The following is a 17259-nucleotide window of genomic DNA, read 5'->3' on the forward strand; positions in this document are numbered from 1 at the left end:
AATAATTATGAAAGCTGGTCTTAGGAAGCACAAGGTTGGAGGCCAGCAAGAAATTTTTAAAAAATAAAAATAAAAAAAGGTTTTTGCAATAGTATTTTAGATTAACTACATAAAAAGTCCAACCATCACCCCAGAAGTACAAAGTGTAGAAAGAACACGAATAACATTTGGGCTGGTAACTGGCAAAAAGTCATTGTGTTGCAAAAATGATTAGATTTTTCAAAAGAAAAGTTTTCAGCAATAGGTCCAACAGTAAAGCTTAAATGGTTTATCAACAATTGAAAATAGGATTAAAATGAAGGATTAAAGGTGATAAACAAGGCCAAAAATTGAAAAAGAAAACCCAGAAAAGAAGCTATTTGCTAAAAAGAAAAGTTTAAAAACCAAGAAAAATTTCCTAACATATTTTATTGTTTCCTTCTTTAAAAATTTATTTTTTACTTTCCCATTTCTTTGAATCTAAATTTATTTTCTGAGAAATTAGTATGACAACTGCATTCACATCATTTCTACATTCCTCCCTCCTCCCTTCCAACTACTCTATGCCCCATCCCTCTCAAATTCACGATTTATTATCATGTCTGTGTGTGTGTGTGTGAGAGTTCATTTAGTGGTTTTCATATGTACATGTATTCAGGGCTGACCACTTGGGATTAGATAACCTATCAGGAAGCTCTTCCCCAGAGAAAACTGATTCCCCATCTCTTAACAGCCATAGACTGCTTGTAGCTCTTTATCTATGGTGGGTCTGGTGAAATGCCCTTAGTCTATGCTGGCATGTTTAGCAGGCCAGCAAAATATCCTCAACAGTGCAACAGTAGCACTTTCATCTTGGGGGTAACCAATAGCTTTCTACTTGGACTTAAGGACCACTCAATAGGCCGTATTTCACATCTGGTATTATAACCCTAGTCAATTACCCATGGCTAGAGACGTCACAGGCCCTAGGAAAGAACCTACAACTGCGATTTTCCTGTACCAATATAATTTCTAACTGTATTCTGAACATTTATATTCACAGGCATTAAATGGGTCAAAGGATTGGAAAGAAAACACTTTGGTCTGACTGCCCTTGCCCTATGGACCACAACTGTAATTAGAGCATTAACATTGAAACTTCAGAAATTACTATGAACTGTCGCTGACATTACAGGATTGAACCAGTAGGCACGCACGCCGTGTTTCGTTCAACTCCCCACCCAAAGCTACAAGATACCTTCCAAGCTTGGAGCTGATTTTCTGCTCCAGTTGTCTTTTTTTGGTTTTTCTTTCAAGAAGCTCCTTCTTCTTCAGTCTCAGCTCATTGTCTTTGAGCTCGAGATGCTTGTTTGTGTCACGCAAGGCCACCAATCCTGACTCCACTGATTCCAATTTTCTATTAATTTCCTATGGGATATGCAAATTGTTAACGCAAACTTTTCAATTTCTAAAGCATTAAAACCCAGCCAATAATTTAGTAACTATATGCAGTGAACCAACCTTCAGTTGTTCTTCCAAGTGTCTTCTCTGCTCTAGATCCACAGTGACAGTGAGGAACTGGGCTACTTTCAGGGATGTGTTACTAGAAATAACTTTATTTGAATAGAAAGAAGTTTTTAACACATACTTTTCTTCTGCTGTATAAATTTGTTTTAATCGAGTTTCTTGTATTACCTATAACATAAAGTAGGAGTTCATGAACATTCTAATTAAAAACTATGATACATGCTTTAAAGGACTAAAAAAATAACATAAACCAGGAGAATTCTAGAAGACCAATATACCAGACTTAAAATAACACTACCTAACCAATATCTTTAAAATGTGGTAAATGTTCTGGAAACAACATAAAGGAGGATAATGAAGAGAACTACAGGTAGGCCTGTAATTGAGTCTTAGTTCACACAGTATCAAAACATAAACTTAGTAGTTTGAAAAACAAACCGTCTAAGCTGGGCATGGTGGTGCACAACTGTAATCCCAGCATTTGGGAGGCTGAGAAAGAAGATTAAGGAATTCAAGACCAGACTTAGCTACACAGTAATTTAAGGAGAGCCTGCCAACATGACATTCTGTCTCATAAAACAAAAACAAAACAAACAACAACAAACCTCTCACAATAAAAAGAAAAGCCTGTTCTAAGAGAGATTTGTTCTGTCCTTGCTTACAAAAAACTTTAAGGATTTATTTGCTAAGAAAATAATCCTATGAAAAGTGGCCATTTGTTTATTGAGACAGTCTTAAATAAAAGCTTTAAGAAAGTGAAAGCTTACCAGAATAGACCTATATCCCCTACCATTCTATTGTACACTTGAAAGATAATATGATCTAGAGTACAAGATTTTTAGAGATTAAATCATCATATACATCAAGTAAGGCAGAATAAGCTAAGAGCATTCAGGCAAGTTTTAATTTTACTTAATTATTCTAAAAAATAAAAGTATTTATTAATTTGTTTTGGGTAATTCTATCACTTCTGTTATAAAATATTAGTTAATAGTCCCAGTTTTATGTCCTACTACAACTGTTAAATAAAAAGAGAGTTTCTATATCTTTACTTTCTTACCCGTTCAATTCTTTCTCGGGTTCTTTCAGTTCCCACAGGAACTTCATGAATATGATACTGGCAGCAAAGGTAACTCATCACAGGATCAGGTGCATCAAACAGCTCTCGCAAATATGAAAAAAAGCCATACTGTCTGAAAAGAAAAGGACCAATATAAAATACTACTTTAAAAACCTGATTACCAGGCTAAAGAGATGGCTCAGCAGATGAAATGCTTGCCTTGCAAGTACAATAAAAAAGTCTGCATGCTGTGGACTGGAGTTCAAACCCTACAACCCATACAAAATCTCCAGGTAAGGTGGCATTGGCTTATTATTCCAACGGGGAGGTGGAGACAGTGGATCACTGGGGCCTCAAGCAACACGGTCTACCCTACTTGGTAAGTTCTAGGAGAGTATGAGACTTTGTCTTTTCTCTCACTCCACAAAAAAAGTCTGAGAGCAAAGTATGAGAAATGATATCTGAGGTTGTCTTCCACATACAGGAACACACATATGTGCACTCACAGACATACGACCTGATTGTTGACAGTAGTCAATAAGCAGTAAGTCACAGACAGTGTGGTGGTCTGAATGAGAGTGGCCCCCACGGGCTCACGTGTGAACACTTGGTTCTCAGTTGGTAAACTGTTTGGGAAGGATTAGGAGGTGTGATCTTACTGGAGGAGGTGTCACTGGGGCTGGGTTTTGAGGTTTTGAAAGCCGACAATCAGGCCCATTTTCTCTCTGCCTTGTGCCTGTGGATCAGATGTGCATTCTCAGCCACTGCTCCAGTGCCTGCCTGCCTGCTAGGGGCCACGGCCACGCACCCCACCATAGTGGTCATGGATTCTATTAATTCTCTGAAACTGTAAGCAAGCCTCTAATTAAGTTCTTTTTTTTAAAGTTGTTTTTGTCATGTGTCTCTTCACAGCAATAGAAAAGTAATTAAAGCTGGAGGTAGTGGCGCATGCCTTTAATTTCAGCACTTGGGAGGCAGAGGCAGGTGGATCTCTGTAAGTTCAAGGCCAGCCTGTTCTACACAGTGAGTTCCAGACAAAGCTACACAGTGAGACTCTGTCATGAAACAACAGCAAAACAACAACAACAAAAAACAAAGAAAGAAAAGTAACTAAGACACATTTTAATAATGGTAGAGAAAAAGGCTTTTTACATTTTAAAATCACTTGTGCTATTTTCTTCCTTGCTGCTAAGCTTAGTTTAGCTAAGCTTAAGCCTTTTATGATTACAATATTTTTTACAAACTATCTTTTTCTGTTCCTGTTCTTAATTTCTAATTAAGAATGTCTAGTTATAGCCGGGCGGTGGTGGCGTACGCCTTTTATCCCAGCACTCGGGAGGCAGAGGCAGGCGGATCTCTGTGAGTTCGAGGCCAGCCTGGGCTACCAAGTGAGTTCCAGGAAAGGCGCAAAGCTACACAGAGAAACCCTGTCTCGAAAAAACAAAAACAAAACAAACAAACAAACAAAAGAATATCTAGTTATATCCAGAGATTAGATATTTACATATAACTGTATAAAACTGCATTTCTTTACATTTAGCCCTTACAGATATTATTACTATTATTATTATTAATTTTCTTGACTCAGGGTTTCTCTATTTAAGAGCCCTTGCTGTCCTGGATCTTGCTCTGGAGACCAGATTGGCTTCGAACTCACAGAGATCTGCCTGCCTTTGCCTCTCAAGTGCTGGGATAAGGCATATGCCACCACCACCCGGCACAGAAATTACTTCCTACTTCCAATGGCTAACCTATGTCTTTTACTTCTAGTAAAAGATATGTAGTATGTTTTTTTAACTAATCTGATACTGTTCTAATTTGAAAAATCACCTGTATGAAACATGAAACCTGGCACATTCCTAAGTGTGAACTTTTCTGCTTAGACTTCAGCAGATCACCTAAGACAGATTAATACAGCTTACACCAAACACTATGTGATTAAAAATCACTTAAAATTATTCAGTGTTCAAATTAGTTCTAATAATACTTTCAACTTACTTTAACTCATTCAGAGATCTTGAAGGTGCTTTGTCTGCATATGAAATCTTGGGAGCAATAACAGCATTTACTCTTAACTTCTTATTGTCACGAACCTAAATCAATAATAAGAGACAATATTAATTACCATGTGCTTAATTGAAATAATTTCTAAAGTCACCATACTCCCACTAGCATTGCTAGGATGATTAGCAATTTAAGCAAAGCATTCATTATCTTTTATTTTTTCCCTTTAACTTTACTCCCCACAAATTCAATATGAGCTTTTCTACTTTATGGGTTTCTCTGCTTTTGGTTTTTTTTGCTCAAGATGGGGTCTTACTTATTCTGTGGACAGGAACTCACTATGTACCCCAAGTTGGCCTCAAACTCACAATCTTCTTGCCTCAGCCTCTCAAGAGTTAGGATTACAGGTATGTGGCCTTACACCCATCCGAGAATGCATTTCTTTCAGAAATATGTACCGAATTTTCAGATGAAACAGAATGTTTGGAACTGGCTTCAAAATATATAGATGGCAGTTATACTTTCATTAATAATTCTTGGCAGGATTCTGCCAAGTGAGAAGCTTCACAATACTCGAATCTGTTTCAATCTTTGGCTGATTCTTCAACTGAAAATGCATAGATAACTTGCAGTGGACCATGAGAAGGCAGCAAACAGAAGTGGGAGAGGGCGCTGAGCAGGAGGGCCAGGGAGATGGCTCAGTACATAAAGTGCCTGTCATGAGTTCATACCTAGTACTCACATAAAAGCTGGGTAGGGCAGCACGTATCTATAACCAAAGCACTGGGTAGGTACAGAGACAGGAGGATCCCTACAGCTTATTAGCCAGTCAGCCTAGCCAATCAGTAAGTTCCACATTAAGCAAGAGACTCTGTTTCAAAAAATAATGTGGAGTTTCCTATGACTGGATTTTCAGCATTCTGTATCCACTGCAAGCACTTAAAAATTTTTTAATAATAAAAATTTATTCTATGTGTTTTTTACATCATCTATCTTGATCCAATTCATTCCCCATCCCTTCACATCCACCCTCCACCCCTGCACCTCACTCCCAATAAAATAAAGTTCAGGAGAAAAAAAAGAAGAAAATAAAATGAGAAAAATTTAAAAAAGAGGGGGAGGGTTTAAAAATTTCATCATAGAAGCTGCAGTGTGACCCAACAAGTCACACCATATACTACTTGGTCCATACATCTCTACTTTCAAGTGTTCACTGCAAGGAATCATTCGTCTGGTTCAAGGTCCCTCGTCTATGGGTCTATTGGGCTGCCCTGGCGAGGTGCAGGACCTGTTCTCTGGAGTGTCATTGCAAGCACTTTTATATCATGTAATAAACCAAAAAAACCTCTGTTGGAAAAAAATTATGTGGATGGAAAGAGGAAGACACCAGATGGTGACCTCTGGATTCCACATGCTATGCCAACACACACACACACACACACACCCTTCAGTTGCTAACAGTTTGAAGTTTGAGTCCAATTAAGTTCACTGCTAGTCAGTCTCTTCAGAAGATAACTGACCCTAGGTGTATGATCTGCAACTCTAGTGAGCAATAAAAATTCTTATGTATGAAAATTAAATGCTATCATAGCTAAGAGAAAAAGCAGTCAGAAACCGACCTCACAGGAACACAAATGTCAGATTTAGCACACACAAATTTTAAAGTAGTTAAGCTTGTTCAAGAAAACTATTACCATACTGAATAAACAAATGGCCAATCCTAGTGGACATAGTAAACAAACAGATTTTAATAGAAATGCTAGATAAATAAAATGCAATATCGAAAATAAAAAATTCACTCATGGAAAAGGGTTTGTGTATAGAATATATAAATAACAACAAACCAAGAAAAAGTGGAACATCAAGAAAACAAACAAGCCATTTTAAAACATGAGGCATGAACTAAGCAGAGTTCCCAAAGGTGAAACAAAGAGCCGAGAAACACAGAAATGCTCACACCCTCAGCCATCTCGGAAATGTGAATTAAAGTTACTCTGAGATTTCATCCTATCCCAGTCTGGATGGCAAAGATCAATAAAACAAAGAATGGCTGTGACGGATAATCTTGGTTGGATCGTTGAGGTCAGAAGACCCACCCTAAATCTGGACCACACCTTCTGGTGGCAGCCCACACGAAAGACAAGGAAGAAGGAAGCTGTGCTTTCTGTCTGCTTGCCCTCGCTCACTGGCAACTTCTTCTATCCTAGCCAGTCCTTTGCTGGTGTTAGAACCTACTTCTTTGGGATTCCAACAGGGACAGAAAACTTGCAGGTGTACAGAACCTCCCTGGGACTCCAGCACCAGACGGGATTGCTGAGAAATCTAGTCTGGTGGACTGAACAACTACTGGATCCTTGGTTTTTCCATTAGGAGACAATATTATTGGACTACTTGGACTATAAGCTGCTCTAATAAGTCCCTTTCATATGTATGCATGTTCATTCCATCAGTTCTGATCCTTAGCTAATCCTAACTAATACAACAGCACATGCTGGCAAAGATGCAGGGCAAGAACACATGATTCATTGATAATGGACTAAGCCTCTGAATTGTAAGCTGGCCCCTGTTAAATGTTTTTCTTTATAAGAGTTGCTGTGGTCTGAGTGTCTCTTCACAGCAACAGAAACCCCAACTAAGACAGGCCATAAAACATACATTTAACAAAAGATATGTAAAAAATACATTGGTATGTAAAAAATACATTGGAGCCGGGTGGTGGTGGTGGTGGTGGTGGTGGTGGTGGTGGTGGTGGTGCACACCTTTAATCCCAGCACTCGGGAAGCAGAGGCAGGTGGATCTTTTTGAGTTCGAGGCCGGCCTGGTCTATGGAAAGAGATCCAGGAAAGGTGCAAAGCTATACAGAGAAACCCTATCTCAAAAAAAAAAAAAAAAAAAAAAAAAAACAACAAACAACAAAAAACAAAAAAACCCCAAAAACATTGGGCTGGGAAAAAGGCTTAAGAAGTAAAGTGTGTGCCTTGTAGAGTTTGATCCCCGGAGCCCATATAAAAAGAGTGGGGGCAGACGTGCATACTTGTAATCCCAGTGTGGAGGAGGTGGAGATAGGCAGATCTCTCAGACTTCGCTGGCCAGCCAGCCTACTCTAACTGGTAAGTTCTAGGTGAGTAAGAAATTTGGTCTTAAACAAACAAACAAACAAACCCAAAAAACCAAACCAAACTAAAAAACCATCTCTACCCCAAAAGGAATAAAAACTCAAACTAAACTAAACCAAAACAAACAAACTCAAACCTGAACTTTTTCCATACTGTAAGAGAAAACAATGCTGAGGCAAGTAGAATGGAGGAGTTTCAGTTGTGATGGACATATTAACATTTTTTTTTAAGATTTATTTATTTATTATCTATACAGTGTTCTGCCTGCATGTGTCCCTGCAGGCCAGCAGAGGGCACCAGATCTCATTACAGATGGTTGTGAGCCACCGTGTGGTTGCTGGGAATTGAACTCAAGACCTCTGGAAGAGCAGAGCCACTGAGCCATCTCTCCAGCCCGAAATATTAACATTTTAAAACTTCTCTCAGGTCACTTTACATTAATAAACTGAGGAAGTGTATTGAGGATAAGGAAGATGATATTTTTTCAGAGAATACAGAAGATTATAAACCCACAAAGGAGAAAATCAGAAGGTGCCTTGTCAATCGTAACATTGCTGGTTACTACTTACCTCTCTGAGGAAAATCTCCATATCTTCTTGACTTTCAAACACAAAGGCTCTTAAGTCATTTGATGAAATATGATTTTCAACATATTTTGCATTTTTATTATCTTTCATATTAATCTAAAAAAGGGAAAAATTAGTTTTTCTGAAACCCATTGATATTAGAGTGTATGCACATACATCTTGGATTTGACTAGATTAAATTTACTGCTAAGTAATTTCAAAACATTTCATTTGTTACTCAGAACAACCACATGAGGCTCTGCTACACAATGAGTTTTTAATGATCTTAGATACAGCTTTAGTTTCCTTCTGCTTAACTCACTCAAGTTGGAGACTGCTACCTACAAATACAAACAGCTCCTATCTTTCCCCAAACTTAGTACTTTTCTTCTCAATCTTCAAAAACACTTCCTATTATACTTAGCAATAGCTTATAGGTACAAAACCATGCTTTCACAAGACACGTGGAAAAAACTTGTTATGTCAATCAGCTATCGGAGCCCTCAAGAAGTCAAAGGTTTGCATCACTACAACATAAACTTAAGTTACTTGGGGTTTTGATTTTTTTCCCTACTATGTGATTCTACCTGCAGTTCATTATGTGGCTTGTGCTGCAGGCCTCAAACTTGTGGTCCTCTCTTACACCAACCTCATAGGTGCTGGTATTATAAGCACAGACCACCACACACAACTTTTACTAACATGTTAAAAAATATTTACTAATTAGACACTACAGCACAGGTGGTTCAGTTCTATGAAAGATATTAAAACAGGTAAGGGAAGAACTGTCTCAAGAATATTAAATCTTTATAACAGACGAATGAGCAAAATGCAAAGCAAAGCACCATACAGAGAACACTCAATCTATTAGATTTCACAGGAAAGCTAGATGAAGGACAAGGTATTCACATAGGATGTTCTATCATGAAATAGGCTATTTTTAACCAGGGCTCTAGTCTGGTGATATAGCTTAGTGGGAGAGCACTTGTTTACTACATAATAGGTCCTAGATTCAATTTCCAATATTGCTTAAAAAAAAAAAAAAGGTTTATTATATAAACATTGGTCAATACTATTCTCTAGAAAACAGTAGCAGTGTAGAAAAATGGGAATGCACAGACAATAATCTCTGTAAGATACAGTTATCCAAGCACACACTCTGGTGTCTGTCATTTCACACTTTTTCTTTTCATATTTAATTACTTTATTGGAAGTGCAAATGAATGAAAATGTAAGCTGATGTTCGCTTCAACTTTTAGACTGGACAAAAATAATTGCTCTGGATGAGCCAGCATAGGATTTGGTTCTCAAGTTTTTCCAGGGTGTATTTATTAGAAGTATCTTTCCATTTGAGAACCAAAAGCCCTCATCTTGTGTAGAGAGTTCACCTCACAGCCATTCAATTCTTTGAAATCTCACAAATAGTCATTCTGGTCACTAGCCAGTTTGTGCCATTCTAACAGTGGATAATTTATCCTTTTTTCCAGGGATAATGCATATCCTCAAGTAAAATTTATCCAACATATTAGTTCATCTTCCTGTTTCTTGGAATCCTGCTCCTTTCTTTCTGGTATTTAGTGGAAATTAAACTTTTAAAAGAATTTTAGAGTTGCACCTTCACAGAGGAGTAAGATACAGACTGGAAAGTAAAGCAGATACCACTCTTGAGATCATCTAGTTGATGTAGTCTCCTGTTTCACATTTTTTAAATGAAAAATTTCTACATACCCTATTCAACCGACTTTATAATTCATTACCATGTCATAAACTCATTCACTTATTATTAGACCTAACCTATAGCTTTATTTGTATATGTATATGCATGTATACACGTTCATATAGATTTGTATAAGTAGAGGTCAGAGGACAATCATTATTGTTCCTCATCTGCCATCTACCTTGTTTTGTGAGGTAGGATCCCCTGCTGGCCCGGTATTCACCGAGCAGGCTAGAATAGCTGGCAGAGAACCCCAGTGAACCATCTGCTCCCACCTCCCTAGTGCCAGGATTATAAGCACACCAGCACGGTTGGTTTTTTACATGGGTTCTGAGGGATCAAATTCAGTTCTCTGCAAGCACTTTACCAAATGAACTATCACCCCAGCCCCACAACAGTATTTTAATGGTTGAATTGTATTCCACTGTGAAAATAAAAGGTGACTCATCTCACCTATCAGTATCTTTATGAATTTTCATTATGCATATTACTGTGTTAATATAAAGTACAGTTGTTATTATAAATATTATTTTGAGAATAATACCTGTAAATCTTTTCCACATTTCTCCAATTCTAGATTGGAGTTATTAGAAATAAATCACAGAAACAGAACAAGCTATATGACTAACACTTTCAATGTATATATTTTTAACTTGCCAATGTAGGTTCATTTAAGTAGACTTAAGGGTTAGGTAAGTATACATATAGATATGAAGGGAAAGCGAAGCAAGAAAAGTGAAAAGTCAAACAGGGACAGAGTGGGAGAGCAAGGAAAGAGATCCCATGATAAATGAAGACATCATGGGAACAGAGAGAAACAGGGTGCTAGGGAAGTTCCCAGGAATCCACAAGGATGACACAACCTTGGACTACTAGCAATAGTCAAGAGGGTGCCTGAACTGGCCTACTCCAGTAATCAGATTAGTGAATACCCTAACTGTCATCATAGAGCCTTCATCTAGTAACTGATGGAAGCAGATGCAGAGAACCATGGCCAGGTAGGTGCCATCCAATCGATGAGAGAGAGGAGGGATTCTATGAGCAAGGGACATTGAGATCATGGGAAAATGTACAGAGACGGCCAGCCAAACTAGTGGAAACTCATGAACTGTGGACCAACAGCTGTGGAGCCTGCATGGGACTGGACTAGGCCCTCTGGATACTCAAAACAGTTGTTTAGCTTGAACTGTTTGGGGGGCCCCCAGGCCCATGGATCGGGATCTATCCCTGGTGCATGAGCAGGCTTTTTGGAGCTCAGTGCCTATGGTGGAACATCAGCCTTGGCGCAGGGTGGAGAGGCTTGGACCTGCCTCAACTGAATGTACCAGGCTCTGCTGACTCCCCATGGGAGACCTTGCCTTGGGAGAGGTGGGAATGGGGATGTGTGGTGGGGAGAGAGGAGAGGGGGAATCTATGGTTGGCATGTAAAATAAATAGGAAATTTCTAAATAATAAAAATAAAAAAAAAGTGAAAAGTCACTACATGAAGGCTGAAAAAGTAGAATACATCTTTTTATCTTAAATACTTAGATGTTATTAAGAATGTAAATATACTCCAACTAGTGATGTGACCTGGGGATAAGCTATGTAGTTAAGACAATCAGATGACAAATCTGGTTAAGTTCTGAACTATTACTGAGACTGTTTTTTTTTTTTTTTTTTTTTTTTTTTAAAAATGTGTAAGTAATTACATGCATTATAACTTATAGCAAGGATTTTTTTTTCAGTCCACAGCAGATGAAAATACACTAAATATAAATTCTCTTCTTAATTTTGAAAAAATATTCTCTTTGCTGTTGTTTCTGTTTGGTTTTGGAGTACAGGGTTTTACTATGTAACCCAGGCTAGAATGGAACTTGTCATGTAGCTGAGGCTAGCATCAAACTCTAAATCCTCCTGCCCCAGCCTCTTGAGAGCTGCGGTTATAGGTCCATGCAACTGTGAAGAAAAGAATGTATTATGGATATGGATTTTACTAATATCAGATATAATAAGAATTAAATCTATGCTATTCTTAATAAAGTGTAAGTTAGGGGAAATAGGGCTTGTCATGAATTCTGCAAAGATCTATTAAAATTTTTCAAAGAAAAAGCACCTAGAAAAAATAATTCTTTGGTTATTTTGGGGACAGGTTCTAATCTTATTTATCTATATCTAGTATATCACCATTAAGAAATGTGTTTTCTTACTCTTATATCCCTTTAAAAAGCCAAATTAATCACCTGATAATTTGATGAAAATTATTCTATTAAACTTATGACCAAATTTCACTAAATTATTTGCTATAGATTTTCTATTCCTGATGACCCAGTCATCAACACTATCAATTATTTTTATATCAATTACTTGCTTCAGTTAGAAAATCCTCAGACAGCTTTTATAATAGATGATTTTCTTGCTTGTCAAACATCGCTTTCAACTTTTTTTTTTTTTTGGAGACAGGGTTTCTCTGTGTAGATTTTGGAGCCTGTCCTGGAACTCACTTTGTAGACCAGGCTGGCCTCGAACTCACAGAGATTTGCCTGCCTCTGCCTCCTGAGTGCTGGGTATTAAAGGTGTGTGCCAACAACACCTGGCAGACTTACTTATATCAACAAAAATCTATGATTATCCCAATAGTAAAACAAAGCAATATTAAAAAAATGAATGAAACTTCTTACCGTGAGCATTATGGGCTCACAGACTCTTTGCTTAAACCTATCTCTGTTATTTCTCAGCCACACGACTGCATCGTATGTGTCCCGGTACCGCTGTCTCAGCTTATCTTCCTTTTGATTCATAAGATTGTCAAAACGTATGATATGATCACCCACACCTACAATTGGAAGGAAAAGTATCATTTCTCTGAAAACATTAGTATGTCAATCTGTAAACAATACAGAATATCTTAAGTCTAGAGGTTATAAATACCAGCCAGGACAAATCTTCCAAAATCTTTCTAAAATCACTGAACACCTAAAATAAAAAGGACCCTGAAGCCATTGAAAACCAAGGGCACCTGGGGATAAAAAAGACAAAGAAGAGTAGTTTTTCTAGCAGAAGACAGTGGTAAGGGCCATAAGATTTTTTTTTTCCTGAGAGGAAAAAAGAAAAGGTATTTAGTTCCACCTTTAATGTAGAACTGGATATATAACAAGATCAAGAAAGGGGAATACTAAATTTAAAATGTTCTCAGGTAACACAAAAATACTGAAATTCATTTTCAGCGTCTATTCTTAAGCAGATTTACTCAGTGCAGGAGCAGGAGACAAACCCCAGCTGAGGACCATGGAGAAGGCCTTGGAAACAACCTGGTTTGATGGAAGCAGGACAGCAAGATGCAAAATTCAGAAAAACAGTATGACAACTAAGTTGGATTTTCCTCTTTCCAGACTGAAGGAACTGCTGGGCTGGTGAAATAGCCCAGTGGATGGAAGTTCTCGTTCTGCAAGCCTGATGACCTCAGTGTGATCCAGAGATCACACAGTGGTAGAAGGAGAAAACCAGCTCCAGAAGATTGTCCTCTGACCTCTATGTGTGCCCAGTGACAACTGTGTGCCCAGCTTTACAAATATTAACTTCTTTTAATTTAAAGATAAAATACAACAAATAGTGTTTTCTAAAAAAAGGCAAATTAAAACCCTTAAAAATGTTACCAGTAAAAGGCAATTCAATTATAACGTACCCAGCTGTCAATAAGTTTAGAAGTCTATCTGTTAAGAAAGTACAAAAGCAAGAATGGGAGTGCTGCATTAACCCAAGCATACAAAATGTACACTTGACACTGAAAACTATCACAGTAACAAATGTCAGCATTACTAATATAGTCATTTTGAAAATTACAATAAAAGAAGGTCAGGCGGTGGTGGGGCACATCTTTAATCCCAGCACTCAGGAGGCAGAGGCAGGTGGGTCTCTGTGAGTTCAAGGCCAGCCTGCTCTACAAGAGCGAGTTCCAGGACAACCAGGACTACACAGAGAAAACCTGTCTCACAAAGACAAACAGAGAGAAAGACACACACACACACACACACACACACACACACACACACACACACACGGGGGGGGGGGGGAGGGGGGAGGGAGGACATTTTGAGCTAAAATCTACACTTAGAGAAAACAGGAAACAAAGGTCTGTAAAGTTAATTAAGCAGCACTGAAGTATGATGTAATAACAGAAGCAGGAGGATTGCAGTGAACTGCTAGACTTAAGGGAAGGAAGGAGAGCACCACTTTTCCTGAATCCCTTTCAACTGTATGTACCCAGCATTCAGATCAACAGACTAGAATGGATCAAAGACCTGAAGTTTGAGCTATGAAATCAGTATGAGGGGTGAGATTAGGGGAAATAAGCAAGTCTCCATTTTATAAACTATTCTTTGCCCTCAGGAAACTTACTCCGTTTCTGCTTCTCTAGCATCTCCTTTTCTCTTTGTTTATCAATGATCTCGCCTTCACACAATCCCTTTTCCTCTTGAACTCGCCTCAGATCATTTGTGATAGCATCAATCTGAGGCTGAAGGTTCTCACAGTTCTCTGCAGTCCTGAGCTCATTCTGCAAGTCCTCTATCATCCTGCGGGTGTTGCTTATTCTCTTCTGCCGGTCATGTTCTTCATTCTGTTTGACTGTTAAGGCCTGCTGAAGTTCCTTAATCTAATAAAACAAAAGGAGGTTAGTGTCTCAGACGGTTTTCTTCTGTTCTATTCGGTGTTTGCAGTGATATAGTTTTAAATGGACTAGGGCAGTGGTGTAGTACTTACTGGAAGAGCTGACTTGTCTAGCATACAGACGACCTAGGATTGGGTCACCCCCCCCCACACACCCCTCTACAAGCACTCCTCTCACTAAGAGGTATACTAGCAGATCACTACCCAGCAGACTACCCGTAATTTGTTCATAAGTATATCAAAAATATTTAAGAGCAACTTAACATATAGTTAGCTGATTAAAATACTTGATGAATAAAAACATGCAAAACCAGATGCCTAAATGTAACATGAATTTCTAAATGATCTTATTAATAAAAAAAAAACACCCAAAGCCAGATATTGGGGTGAAAACTGAGAGATCAGAGAAGCAGAACAAGCCACAACTAACTTCACCTCGCCAACTTCTCAGGCGATCCTGTTTCCTCAAACTGGAAGCTTCTGAGTCCTCACCCAAATGGATCTCAGTTGAACAGCTGCTAAAAGTCTAAAAGCTTAAAAACCTCTAGTTTTTAGTTCTCATGCCTTATTATACCTTTCTGTTTCCTGCCCTCACTTCTTGGGATTAAAGGCATGCGTCTTTCCCAAGCAAGACATGAGATCTCAAGTGCTGGAGTTAAAGGTATGTGCCATCATGCCTAGCTGTTTCCAGTGTGGCCTTAAACTCAGAGATCTAGATGGAACTTTGGCTCCAGAATGCTAGGATTAAAGGCATGTGCTACCACTGCCTAACCTCTATGTTTAATATAGTGGCTGTTCTGTTCTCTGACCCCCAGATAAGTTAATTGGGGTATACAATATATCAACCATACCTAAATATTTACAGGAAGAAGATATATACACTATGACCAAAATTAAAAAAGTGATACTAATTTTAAGTTCTTACTTTTAAACCAAAACAATTTTCTTTCAACAAAATTATGTTCTGCCAACAATTTAACACTGAAATTTTAATCATCAATCTTTATATTTAAACTTTTTGACTTATAATCAGCATAAATTATTTTTTAAAATCAGATGTATTGGCTACCACTTGTTATCAGTAGAATTTAATCAAAATAATAGTTTACCAAAAATATCATTTTCTTTAAGACATATACAAATGGGGGACTGGAAGATGGCTAGTGATTAAGAGCTCTTTCCAAGGTCCTGGGTTTGATTCCTAGCACCCACACGGCAGCTCACAACATCTGTAACTTCAGTTTCAGGGGATCCAGCGCCCTTTTCTAGCCTCTGAGAGCATTAGAAACACACATGGTGCAGACATACAAGGAGGCAAAACACCCATATACATAAAAAAAATCTAAAAAAACCCACACAAACCAAAAAAAACAAAAAGCCAGATATATACAAATGTATACTTCTACATTTAATTTTATAACTAGAATGGTGTTAAAATAAATTTAGCACATTGTATAATCTGTTAACTAGTTTTATTTCTAAGTCACATTTCTCTTTCCTCCATTATAAATTATAAGCAATTAATTATAGAGACTATGGAAAATGCAGGTATGTGATGGAATGTCTTTAAGATTTCACTCTTCTTCAGTGCCCACTTGCATCTTATTTGTAAAATGTTTGTATTATATGGGGTCATTTAAGCTTTACTGATGGCATTTTCACTGTCCTCCCCACAGATTCCTGCAAAAATAAAATCTTAACCCCAGTATCATGTCTTGTCATATGGAAGCATCACACGTTAGTCCCCATAGTTAGGAACTTCTTTCTGAAAATTCAAATTTGGTGTTATCAAGAAAATAAAGTAAAATCTGCCAAAAAGAAAAAAAAAAAGGCCAAATCCTGTCTTCTATAGGAAACAGAGAGAAATAAAAGAAAATAACAGAATGTTTATGTACACAAACACACACACATACATTGAAAATTAAAGAAACAGACAAGAAATCATAGTGTTCAGCCATAAAACTTACAAAATCCAAACCACTCAGGAGAGTGAGCATGTCAGAGTATAAGAATAAGAAATCACTAAACACATAAAAACATCCAAGCCCATAAGAGAGACAAGAAACTGAGTATACATAAATTCTGTACTCTCAGCACCATGCTACTAAAAATAGTAATAATAATAATAAAAGAAAGAAAAAAACAGTGGATTGGGCAAAAAACTTGCCAAAAGGTCTTTAAACTTGGACCTTAAAAAACAGAAGCACATCTCAATGACTCCTTAATATTTAGATGTTTTCTCAACTGTAACAATTCGCTACCTTCATCTAGCAGACTATCAATACCATCAATAATCACTTCAGTCCTACCACAACTGGTACTGATGCTGAACTTGAACACACAGCAAGTTTAAATCTCACATCTCCAGGTTTTGCTAGATCCTACAATAGTGTTGCTCAATCTCTCTGAATGTACTTTCTTATTCTAGCTAAAACTTGGGTATTTATGGAAGATACTTCTCTACTGAGCTCTCAAGTAGTTTAGGGCCAAGAGCAGAGGCAATTGCCTCCTTCCTCCTTTAATTGCACTCTACTTCAGTTTCTTTTAATACCATGGGATCAGACTTTGCTACCCATCATCCTTGTTGCGAATTAACTACTTCCCTCAAAGTTCTCCCTCACTACTTACAGACTGATGACTTGGCACCTGATTCACTGTCTTCTT

The 17259-nt window shown here is 37.8% G+C and overlaps 1 protein-coding gene across 3 annotated transcripts in view; it reads right to left on the minus strand.

Moving 5' to 3' along the window:
• Smc5 (structural maintenance of chromosomes 5) overlaps nt 1–17259 on the minus strand; it is a 72825-nt gene that overhangs the window by 27249 nt on the left and 28317 nt on the right. For all 3 annotated transcript variants that reach the window (XM_028893962.2, XM_028893953.2, XM_037205304.1), the window contains exons 9-15: nt 14326–14581; nt 12609–12763; nt 8235–8348; nt 4544–4638; nt 2546–2678; nt 1480–1653; nt 1217–1386 (exon numbers count right to left, since the gene is read on the minus strand). In XM_028893962.2, the coding sequence (XP_028749795.1) occupies nt 1217–1386; nt 1480–1653; nt 2546–2678; nt 4544–4638; nt 8235–8348; nt 12609–12763; nt 14326–14581 (1097 nt within the window). The remainder of the gene's footprint in view (nt 1–1216; nt 1387–1479; nt 1654–2545; nt 2679–4543; nt 4639–8234; nt 8349–12608; nt 12764–14325; nt 14582–17259) is intronic.

Source organism: Peromyscus leucopus, chromosome 1 (assembly GCF_004664715.2).
Source record: "Peromyscus leucopus breed LL Stock chromosome 1, UCI_PerLeu_2.1, whole genome shotgun sequence".
NCBI lineage: Eukaryota > Metazoa > Chordata > Mammalia > Rodentia > Cricetidae > Peromyscus > Peromyscus leucopus.